Source organism: Strix uralensis, chromosome 8 (assembly GCF_047716275.1).
Source record: "Strix uralensis isolate ZFMK-TIS-50842 chromosome 8, bStrUra1, whole genome shotgun sequence".
NCBI lineage: Eukaryota > Metazoa > Chordata > Aves > Strigiformes > Strigidae > Strix > Strix uralensis.
Window position 1 is genome coordinate 241854 of NC_133979.1, and position 11912 is coordinate 253765.

Genomic DNA, 11912 nt, shown 5'->3' on the forward strand with positions numbered 1-11912 from the left:
ATTCCAAATTTTGAATTTAACCTGGATTTGGTTAAAATTGATGACTTTTCAGGAAGAGTTATTTTCATGATAGTATCGATGCTCACATTCAAACTGTAGCTTTCCCTTGCCATGGTTTAAGCCCAAGGGATTACTATCAAGTCTTCAATGGTAAACAGGGAATAAAGATATGCAGGTCAACGTAACTGAATCTGTGTGATGCGCGAGTGATTTATGCAAGAAAAAGAGGAGAGAGATCACGAAGTAGAAGATGACTTGTGAAAAAGCCATCAGCAGTGTAGACATGGAAGCAATTCAAGTAGTAATTAATATAACTTTTTAAAAGTTCTGAGGCTTTACTACTCATAAATTACATATACTAGTTAATCTCACCCTCTTTTACCCTGCCAGTGCTCTGTTTCCTATTCTGTGATACATTAGCCCCATTTATTTATCAGGTTGAGAGAAAAAAGGAGCAGCAAAAGAAAACGCTTGACTTTTTCATCTCTGAATCTCATCCTAGGTTCAGTATTGCTCAAATTACTTCAATGCCACAAATTCAAAACTTTCTCCTTTAATCAGTAATATACTTATGTCTGTAATTGTCAGGATTAGAACTAGCAGCATTGGAACTGCATTTAGGTTGTTCTCTACCATGGCAAAGTTAGGCCTGAAAATCATCGGAAACACAAAATCTGACTGCATTTAAGGTTTCAGAAGTTGTGGAAAACCCTCAAATCACCAATCGTATAGAAGTGATCAACACGAACTCTAAAATAGGGAATGAAATTTAAGAACTTACCTTGAAATGTTCCGTTATCAGACTGAACAATTTCGTTGTGTTGCCTGCATCACAAGCAGTGTTTGACATTATTATTTCTAGTGGTGTTAAAATCTTGAGTTTAGTAATAACCTGAACAAAAAATTCAAAATAATTCAGTAAAAATCCACATATAATCTAAAATATTTTACATGATAATGAAGCAGCAATGAAGAATTATAGAATCCTTGTATTTTAAAATCACAGTTCTAGCCTTGTAAATAAAGACCAAATTTTCTTCTAACTTCCACACTGAGTCAAATTTATCTGTATCTATAGATACATATATATAAATATACATGAAACAAAATTTAAACAGAGGTGTGTATTCCCTCTTACTTAAATGCAAACACATGCTTATTGTCAAAGCAAGAGATAAATATCCAAAATTATATTCCAGAGCTATGATGAAAGCAGGATTTATTTTCTACAGAAGGCAGCTTTCTGGGCTTCTGGGCTTACAGCTGAAAAGTTAATGGTGTTCTGGAAGACGAAGAAATGCAACAGGTCTGAATATTAGTAATATTTGGATTGAGACTTGTTTTAGACTCTGTTCTAACCTCCTCTTATAACATTTATCTCAGCCTTACCTTTTTCAGTATGGCTCAAAATGCACATATATAAACCAGCTTTGCTTTGATTGTTATACACACCTGCTGTAGGGATTTAAAGTACACTATATGCTTTTCTATTTGTTTACTGTACGAGAAAGGACAAACATCATTATGCATTTATATCATCGTCCACAAATTCTCAGGGAAGAAACATGAAAAAATGGGCTATATTTTAAGTGCTTAGAAGTTAAGATGTGAAAGCACAGATAACAATGGAAAGGGGAACAAGCATAAAAAAATACACAAAATAAATCATCTAAGGGTATTGGGGGTGGGAGGGAGAGCTGTTACTGCCAGTCATATCCAATAATCATCAGGAAGTTTTTTTTCAGAGGCATCATAGTTAAAGCAAACCTTGAGGAACTTAAAGAATACAAGAAAACTTTACTGAATTAATTTACAGAATATTCAAAAATAAAAGGGTGCACAAGAAAAAAAATACAATAAACTTGATATCAATCACTAGCAAAACACAGAGAGTGACACTGTAAGAAAACAGATGATCAGCAGATAGACAGTACTGTTAGAGATAAAAAGATTAAAAACTAGGCCATGTAGTGCATTTGGGAAAAAGTAGTTGTATACTAGCAGTTTGGTTTTTGTTTTTGGTTTTTTTTTTTTTTGGACTTGATGGTCAACCAGGTATGCCCACAGAATGGAGAACTCGTTATAATCTAGATGTAAAATTACAAAGATGTGTGTACATTTCTATTTGTACATCTTTTAGAATGGTAAGGGGAGGAAAACACTGAACTATCTGCCCATGCCCTGACAGGTGGTTATGAAAGATGTAAGCTTACCAAGTTACAAGCCTGAGTAACAGATAAGTCATGTTATCAGAAAGTATGAAAGACTTAAGAGAAGTAATTGCATTTTATCATTAAATTCCAGACAAAACAAAGAGGTGGGGAAGGAGTTTGGGCAGCTAAAATATTCTCAGTTTGAGAAAGAAATTTCATGGGACAATAATAGTTCTTAACCCTGAGGCAGTAGAACACGGGAGCCTCTAGACTTATAAACCCAGATACTGCTTGCTAAAAAGAAAGCCTTTTAGTCTTAGAAGTAACTGTAATCTTTATGAAACCATTAAAATTAGTAAAAAATTTCCATAAAAATAATCTGGTTTCCTTGCAGAATTCTAGTCTTCTCATTCTTTTGATTACATGGAACTTTTTTGTTCTAGGTACAAGCAAACCAATTTTTCACTTTCAAACCTTTAAGTGAACTGTTATTTAAGTTGCCGCATCATCACCTGAATGTCTACATTTTCTTATGCACCCACATTTTCAAGGTGCATGTCTCATTTTGATTTTTAGTACTGTATATTACAGAAGTATTTCTGTAGCTGCCAGGTTCAATATGTACTTAATGTGTGTTAAGATCAGGATAAGCTTTAAAGGTACTAATGATCAAAAAAAAAAAAAAAATCATAGAATGGTTTGGGTTGGAACAGACCTTAAAGATCATCCATTTCCAACCCCCCTGCCACGGGCAGGGACACCAAAATTACATTATACAACATATATTTTAGTGAATAGATTTAATAGCTGTTTATATTCTGAATCATATCTATTTATTCTCCTAATTAAATTTCATTTTTATTGCTTTGAATATTGTAAAGATGCTACAAGCTACATTATTTCCTAGCATGTGTAACTGCAACAAAACCATTAAATACGATGTTTTATTAATGCTGGTGATGCATAAACCAGAGAGCTTGCTCTCCAAATTGATGTAGAGTACGCAGTGCTGGTAGGCAGAACACCTGGATGTAAACTGAGTGAATTTCATTTCCTGAGAAGGAATATTTATGCAACCATACAAAGCCAGCCCTACAGTTACCCTAACACACATACACACACCCCCCTCCACCCACACACACCTATTTATGCAGTTCTGCTCTCAGAGTTGTTCTGCCTGATGAAAAATATTTGCAAGTTCTACCACCATGTATTGCCTGATACTCCTCAAAACAAGGCATCTCACTCCCACATAGTTCAAACACAGTATTTTTTGCAGAAAGGCTATTTTGCAAAACATTATTTCCTCTTCATCTAAAACCTGAGGCACAGTAAACAGCAGTCCTTTCAACACTGGACATTTTCTAGAACTTGTTACTTTGAATTTTGAGGAATTTCTTCTACAAACTAAAAATTTAATTTCCCATTAGTCATAAGCTTTTTAAGAAAGTCACAATAATTAGCCTGTAAGGGACACAGTAACTAAGTATGCAACAATACCTTGGCATAAGTTGTATTGTCTGCAAATTGTGATAAAATCACCTCAGGATTTTTTAAGTCAATACTGGCCATTCCTACTTCACCTCTGGCAAGGCCTCTTCCTTCTACTACGGCTACAATAACCGACGCAACAGTATGAGAAGAGACTGCAGATGAGGATGTAACTGTAAAAGAGTTGCACACATTCAGTTATGAGCCACTACTTTACATTCACAGAATCATACTTTGACATTCCAAGTGAAAAATGTGTCTATATTCCTATATCCATGAAAAGCCCTTTCAATTTACCAAACTTAGTTAAAAATGCTGGTTGTTGAACTCCTTACTTGCCATACCATACAGACAAGGCATGCTTTCCAAAGTACAAACACCATACTCTTACATTAAAAGGCTGACTGAATGCATTCATTTAAGATTGTCAGAACTAATCACATTTCTGTGAAAATACAGTTTGAGTCACTATCTTTGTACTAAACAAAAAGGATGGTTAGTACATGCCAAAAGGCAATGTATTATTAAACATATGCCATTTTAAATTCAAAATGATGCACAGCTATTACTGCTACTTAAAATCAGGTGTATTAATTGCAGAGAGATACTCTTAAGTTAATATTCCACTGAAAGCACAACTCCGAGGTGGCTTAGGTCTCATTAAGTTAGGAGAAACAAACGTCTATTTTTTTATATATATTTCATCTGATTTTACGTTAAGCTTATTAAACTACTGCAAAATATGTATCTCTGCAGTATGCTTGAGACTCAATAATTTGATTCTCATTTTGGTTGTTTTTTGAAAAACATTTTTAATATCTTAAAATTGGTTTGGCTTAAATTTTCCCAAATATCATCACAAACTCAACTAATCTCATCACCTTCTTCAAATACCCAGCTATCTCTCCAAGACACCCCTTACAAAGGTTAAGTGTGAAAATTAAGATTACAGCTCTTTAACACCTAATGTCTTTCTTTTGGAAGACCCTAAACCTCATTTTCTTATCTAGTCTCTTTGTTTTCCCATGTAGATAAAACCACCAACCCAGCTGCTCCAGCAATTTGCCCAACATAACATCAATCTACTTTGGGATTGTACTATAGACCTACAATAAACCTGATGTTTATACCTAAATTGAACTCTACAGACCTATGATTCCTAATCTTATGTCATTCAGATCCAAATAGCTAATTTTGAAAATGGGGCTATTTTGCGTGCAGCTGTGGTTTATTGCAGTATAGCTGAATGGAGATGAATTTTGACACATTCCTTCATCTCACTCCTCCCACACCACTGAACTTTAAATAGCACTGACTTAAACCCCAAGTGTCTTCTAGCACTACTGTTTTGGTGCCGAAAACCTAAGAACTGGGGGGATCTGGGGGGAAAATGAGCTGACCCTGCCACTTCCCTCTGGATGCCTGCCATCACAGATCTGTGCAACAACGTCTTAACCAACAGTAATAGAGTCCACACACAGCTAATTATGCTCCGCTATTTAAGCAGCACTGCTCTGAAGTGCTAAGTTACACTACTTCCTACATATGACATTTAACTCATGGAGTGTACTGAACTTCCTTTAATCTATGAAAGGCCAAAAATATGTATACAGTGCTTCTTTTATTATCTTGGCTAATTTTCATTTCAGCTTTGCAAATATTGTTGCATTCTTCCAAATTCTGCTGGAAAAGCTATTAATGACAGTTTGTTTGGAAAACTGCAAGCAAAGATTGTGAGACTGTGCTATTCAAATGAGCAAATGTGTAACCTGATGAGCAGTACTGAAGTAATTACCACACTGAAAAGCAGCAGCTACATACACTTTGGTATAACTTCTCAGACAAACTGGAAAAATCTTTCATGATCTCAATCTTCTTAACTTTCATCTGAAAGCCAAACTAAGCCTTAAAATAGCTGCATTGAACAGATTCTTCACTTAATCCTTCTTGAATTCACTTAAATATTCAGAAGAGATGCCATTATTAAATAACCATTAAGTCTAAAGTATTCAAAATAAGACAAAATACTTGCATATAAAAAGCATGTCCCATTTACACTTTCAAAACCATCTAAACCAGTATTGGATTTTGATAGCACAGACGTATCTACTGATCTGAAACACCAATAAACTCTACATGCTTTGTACTGATTATTTACATTCTTTTCCACCATTACCTTCCCTTGTTCCTCACAGAATTTGCTCTCAAAAAGCAATGGAGTATATTCTCAAAACAGAACGATCCTGCTGAGAAGGCACAATACACCAAACTTGCCATTTTCCTCTGAGTAAACTCAATTTGCACCCCAAGAATCAAAACTAATCCTACTAGGAATCCGGAAGGGCAAGATCAGAATTAGAGTTTATCCAAGAATTGAAGATTAAAAGGCTGTTTGAACTGCAACTGGCTACCACCTGAGCGAAATCTTTGATCCTGCACACAGCTGAATCTAAAACTTCATTTGTTTGACCTATGTTCTGTAGGCCACAGGATGTCAGCAACAGCACTCACATAAAATTTCATCTGAGCCCTGCTGAAAACCTAACTGTTATTCTGAATCTTCTACTCAGAACAACCCCTGGCCCATCATCATCAGCTGATCACAATACTAACTCTTCTTTTAAAAGCAAGTAAAAGGTAAAGATAATAATAAGTACTTTAGATTAGGTAAGGTAATTACACAAATTTTATTTGGAAGATGGTTAGTTTTTCCAGTTTGTCACACAAAAATAACCTACAGTGACCAACCAATGTTCTTCAGAAAGTGATATTCTGGATACGCTGTCTTCAGTACACATCCATGAAAGACTGATCAAGGGATGTCACATACAACATAGAACATATCAATACATAAGGATAAACAAGTATTCAGACCAGCACACACACAAACACAGAGCCATAGAATCGTTTAGGTTGGAAAAGACCTTTAAGATTATCAAGTCCAACCATTAACCTAACCCTGCCAAGCCCACCACTAACCACTTCCCTGAGCACCACGTCTACACGTCTTTTAAATACCCCCAGGGACGGCAACTCCACCACTTCCCTGGGCAGCCTGCTCCAGTGCCTGAAAACCCTTCTGGTGAAGAAATTTTTCCCAATATCCAATCTAAACCTCCCCTGGCACAACTTCAGGCCATTTCCTCTTGTCCTGTAGCTTGTTGCTTGGTAGACCAACACCCACCTCACCACAACCTCCTTTCAGATAGTTGTGGAGAGCAGTAAGGTCTCCCCTCAGCCTCCTTTTCTTCAGGCTAAACAACACACATGTAAAATCAAAGGAAACTGAAGACGTGGGTTTGTTTCATTGTTAAATTGCATAAAGTCTAGAGAAATCTGCTCTGTGGGTTTCAACATCATAGTAACTCTTGACTCCCCAATTCCTGGAGTAGTCACAAAGAAAACTGTGGATCAGCTGTAAGAAATTACAAGCTTCGTGTTACTTACATTTTGCAAAACAATAATTCAAGTCAGTGGCAAGTGGAGAGCCAATCTGTATTCTTACTGGAAATAGGTAATTTTTTTAAAATAAATTTTTAAATAATTTAATTGCTTCAGAGAATTACCATTAAATAACTTTAAGAACACTAAATACTGAACTGATAAGGATTAGTCAGACTGTGAAAGAACTTTAAACCCCATTACTTCTGCTCTACCAGAGCACAGATACACGTAACACGGCACAAGACATCATTACCCTGTAACACAATTTTGTTCATAAGAAGCACTACAAAATGTACACACAACGTGCTACTGTGTAAGTGTTCTTCTGAAGAACTAGCTTTCTACACCTCTGAAGATGCCAATGAAAAATGCATAAAACTTGCAAGAAGAAACTGGAGAATGACTTCATGATATGTGATGTACAATGCATTACAAGCTTAAAAATAAAATCCTAATTAGAAACGTGCATAAATTTGAGCTCTTCAGTCACCACACAAACCAACCCGTCCACAAAAATAATTCAATTTTGGACAACTTGAAAGAAGTCTGAACTCTAACTACATTGATAATTTATACATGAATGCAAAGTAAGCGACAAGAGGTTGCAGTGCCAGAACAATCTACCCAGTATCTAAAGCAGTATTTTCCCCCATGGGTGCATCCTCATAGGCAGGCATCCCCTGCAGTACAAAACACATTATGTTTTGTGTTTTGAATGTATTTCAGTATCTTACTGTATCACATTAAAAAATAAAAGTATGTTTAATAAAATAATGTTAGAAATGTAAGTAGGACTATTTCCTTTAAGAGCTGTTAACCTTACCTGAATACCCCATAAGAGGGGTATGGCTTCTGCAAACAGATCTACCACAAGAGACAGGTGTTTTTCCTACACATGTGCTATTCAGGCCTTGCACAGAAGAGCTCGTGACATTCAATGTGCTAGCATTCTCTACACAAGAACTTCTGTCCCCAAAATATGATTCTGAAGGGGGGGGGGGAGGAAGAGAAAAAACTTGTGAAAAACAGACACATTAAATTGTATATCATTTAGCTGAAAAAAAAAATTGAATCAGTTTTTATTCAGAAAACAATATATAAATATACAGCTTAGAAAATTTCATTTTTCTTACTAGAGATATCCAAGCAACAACCTTTAATGTCATTCTATAAAAACTCTCCCAAAGGATAAAATGAAATAAAAATCAGTCTCTTTTGAAAACAAGCTTGTATCAATATGGTTATTTTCCACAACAACATTACTTGAAGCACCAATAAAAATCTTTGATTACACTACTGAAATAATACAACGGAAGTCACTTTACAATGCATAATTTCATATTCTAATGAATTCTACATTTGTGAAAGAATGCTATACATCAGCTCTATTTCACATTTGCCTATGTTTTAAAATCCATATCTGAAACGGCACACATTTATAATTTTTTTTAAAGTTGAGCATTCTTTTTAAAAAAAGGACAATAAAGAAAATCAAGAACCATCCTCAAGAACCCCTCCAGCTGAGAATCATCTCCCTTTGCATTTATGGGGTTCAACTCTTAGAAATCATACAATAATCTGGGATGTGTGTTATCCACATATCTTACGCTTTATCTACATTTTTAAGTCCAGTAAAATTTCTTTTTCTCAAACCATTCTCTAGTTTCAATAAATTATTTAAAGTATTTTTTCTTATTTTCCATTCTCTTGACTGAAACAACATCATGTCCTTAACCTAGTTTGGATAATTGCTTTTTAAGATGAAAAATGAATTAAAATATAAACAGAGTTTTTCCACTTAAAACTTACAACATACCAGGTAATGAGTCATGCAAACCCAAAAGTTTCCCTTCTATTACATTAAAAATTGATCTACAAGACGAAATACTTCAGTATTGTTCTCAGATGATCCATTAACTGCGTGACATTTTCTCATGGTTGGTACAAAAATATTTACAGCACCGGGGTTTTGGGGGGGGGTGTGTATGGTGGTGTTTGGTTTTTTAAAATCTTACAAAACTGTGACAGCTGAAAAAAAAACCCCATTATTAGTTCAGATGGAAATATTTTTTTTTAAAGACTGGCCAAATCAGCATTGCAATGCATATAGATGATTTTTAAAAACAGCATTCACTTAGATTTTGGCTTAAGTTCATTCAGAAGTTTGGCAGAAAAGACTTTTCTATTACCTTAGAATGTACAGAACCTGGCAATAACATGGGGAAAAATGTAATTTTAAAGACCAGATGAACCAAACCATCTATATTTTTTTAAACCAACATCTAACAATAACTTATGTCCTACTCAAATTAGCATTCTATGTTTTGTTTGGTTATTGTTTGGGTTTTTTTAGGATGACTGATCACGTACGTTACCCAAAACCGTGTTACCTTCCTTCCCAATTTATACATAACGGACATGTGTGTACTTCAGAACGCATTTCTGCAAGCGTTCAAAGAATTTCCAATTCTTTTTACAGTTTTTCCCAGTGAAAAAAAATACCATTTGAATCATTTTTTTCAGCCTGCCAAGATACAGACAGTAGGATCAAGTCTGATGAACCAACAAACCAAACCCAAACCCATAACCAACTGAATGTGGTTCAGCCTCTAGCAAACCTAATACTGCGTTGCAATTCAAACCAGTTTGACTCCTGCAGGGAACTCGGATACTGCTATCTAAAAAGCTTACACAAAGACAGTAGTAGTTATTTAAAGAAGCGCGAGGAACGACTACCATTGTTCTGACGCGCTGAACGAAAAAAAAAGAAGCTGCTCTGACGAAGAGATGCTACTGCCCCTTCACCGTTTGTAACAGCTCTTTCGAAGCCCGGAGGAGGGCAGGAGGACAAAAGAAAGGGATGAAGACCCGGAGAGCGATGGCAACGCCGCACCCCACCTCCTCTTCCGGAAACCGGCGGCTGCGCCCTGCTACCACCGGCAGCCCGGCTGGGAGCGAGCCCTTCCCCGCTGGAGCTACCCGGCCTCGCCCCGCCGCTGGAGAAGTCGCCGGTGCTGTCGGCCGTGCTGCGCGGCGTCTGCAGCAGCCCAAGGGTATAGCGGGGCGTCTGCTCCGCCCGGCCGCCCAACCCCACCGTGGAGGAGCTGCGGCCCGTATAGGACTCTGAGGCGTCCGCCCGCCTCCATGCGTCCGCCCCGCTGCTCGCCCTCAGCATCGCCGCCAGCCCAGGGCAGGCACCAGCTGCGCCGCGGCGACCGCAGCCCCCCCCGCCGCCTCCCTCAAAATGGCGGCACCCGCCGCCCTCCCGCGCATGTGCGCGCCTCTCCCGCCAACACTGCGCGCGGGGCCCTGAGGCGGAGCGGGGGGCGGCGCTAAACAAAAGCAACGGTGAAGCTGCCGCTACCAGCACAGCCATGTAGGATACAATAGGAAATACAGATGCTGGGCAGGCAACAGGTTTCATTATAAATATGCAATTACAGACAATAAAGGGGTGACAGGAACACAACGACAGGGTCTGCTCTTTCAAACAGCAGTAAAGCATTTAAACATAAATTGTCCCACATTCACTCTTCAACATTCAGAAACTTCTAGCATGAGTTCACAGATGTTTTCCTCCTGCTCACGAGTTTAGATACCAAACATCCCCATTAAAGCCATAAAGCTTGTTTACATCTAGAACTGTGTCCTTCTGTGCATGTTTTATAACACTGTAACACTGCTTTATATATTACCATGTAACATACACCACTAACACTCTCAATTAATATGTTGACTAGACAACATTTTGTTTCTGGATTTTAATACATCTGCATTAGAAAACACTCCAAACCGAAGCCAGCCCTTACTAGGCCACAACTCTTTGTGGACAGGTGTAGCCTGATGGCTATTCAGCTTCACAACAGTTTTACCCCGTTGCAGCTCCTCAGCTGACATCTGGATGGCATCACCCCCGCCTCCTCATTCAGAACAGGCCTGGGCTCTCAGCAATGAGCTTTACAAATCTGAGCATCAGAAACTTTACGTTCACTGCAAACGATGGAAGACAGGAGGTGCCAATTCCAATTACCGCCACTGTCCTGAATTTCAAGTCCTACATTGAACTTCCCATATGCTGTTAGACCTGAAGCTGCTGTTAGACCTTCTCCTCTTCTCTGCCAGAAATCCAAGTGAATGGCAAGAAAAGCAGAAACAAAAGGAATGTCCATCTTCCATCTTCCTTCCTTTCTTATGGTCATGAATCATAAGGCCGAATTTGCCTAACCAAGCTATCTCAACAAAACTGAAAGGAAACAGCTTTGGAATAAAGCACGTACCTCTGGACTTAACCATGTTCTTTGAAAGTCACAGAATGGTTGTTGATTCCACCCCCCCCATTTTCTTTTAATAAACATATCCACAGACACACAATTTTATGTACCTGAATTACTCATTACTCTTTTGCACATTCTCATACAGCATCCTGCAAAATTTATTTCTGGGAATGCTGGCTACACTACAGTACTTAAGATCAAGTACTAAGATAACGTCAGTGTCCTGGTTTAGCCATGATGGGGTTAAGTTTCCCGAGCAGTGGGGGGAAGCTCTAGCCGGGTTATTCATATATCATGTTGACGTCACATCCTGGAGCGAGTGTGGGAAGAATCGGTGATCACGTGGGTTGGCGCAGATGGTTCTCTCGCTGCTGTATCAGTATATATTTTGCTCTGTTCATTGTTATCACTATTACTGTTATTGTTACTGTTTGTTGTGTTGCTGTTGCACTGTTGTATTAAACCTCTCCTTATCTCAGCCCCGGGGCTTTGTATTTCACTCCCTTTGTGGGGGAGGGGCAGCGGCTGCGTGGTCTCAGACCCGGGCAGG

At 38.0% G+C, this 11912-nt stretch overlaps 1 protein-coding gene across 12 annotated transcripts in view; it reads right to left on the bottom strand.

Annotated features, from left to right (window-relative positions):
• The window catches only part of MSH4 (mutS homolog 4), a 33331-nt gene extending 21956 nt beyond the window's left edge, over positions 1-11375 (bottom strand). For all 12 annotated transcript variants that reach the window (XR_012629793.1, XR_012629794.1, XR_012629791.1 and 9 more), the window contains exons 1-4: positions 9987-11375; positions 7912-8073; positions 3654-3817; positions 782-892 (exon numbers count right to left, since the gene is read on the bottom strand). Coding sequence is in view for 7 of the 12 variants with exons in the window: in XM_074875732.1 (XP_074731833.1) it covers positions 782-892; positions 3654-3817; positions 7912-8073; positions 9987-10593 (1044 nt within the window). In the remaining 5 variants the exon portion in view is untranslated. The remainder of the gene's footprint in view (positions 1-781; positions 893-3653; positions 3818-7911; positions 8074-9986) is intronic.
• Between the last annotated feature and the right edge of the window lie 537 nt (positions 11376-11912).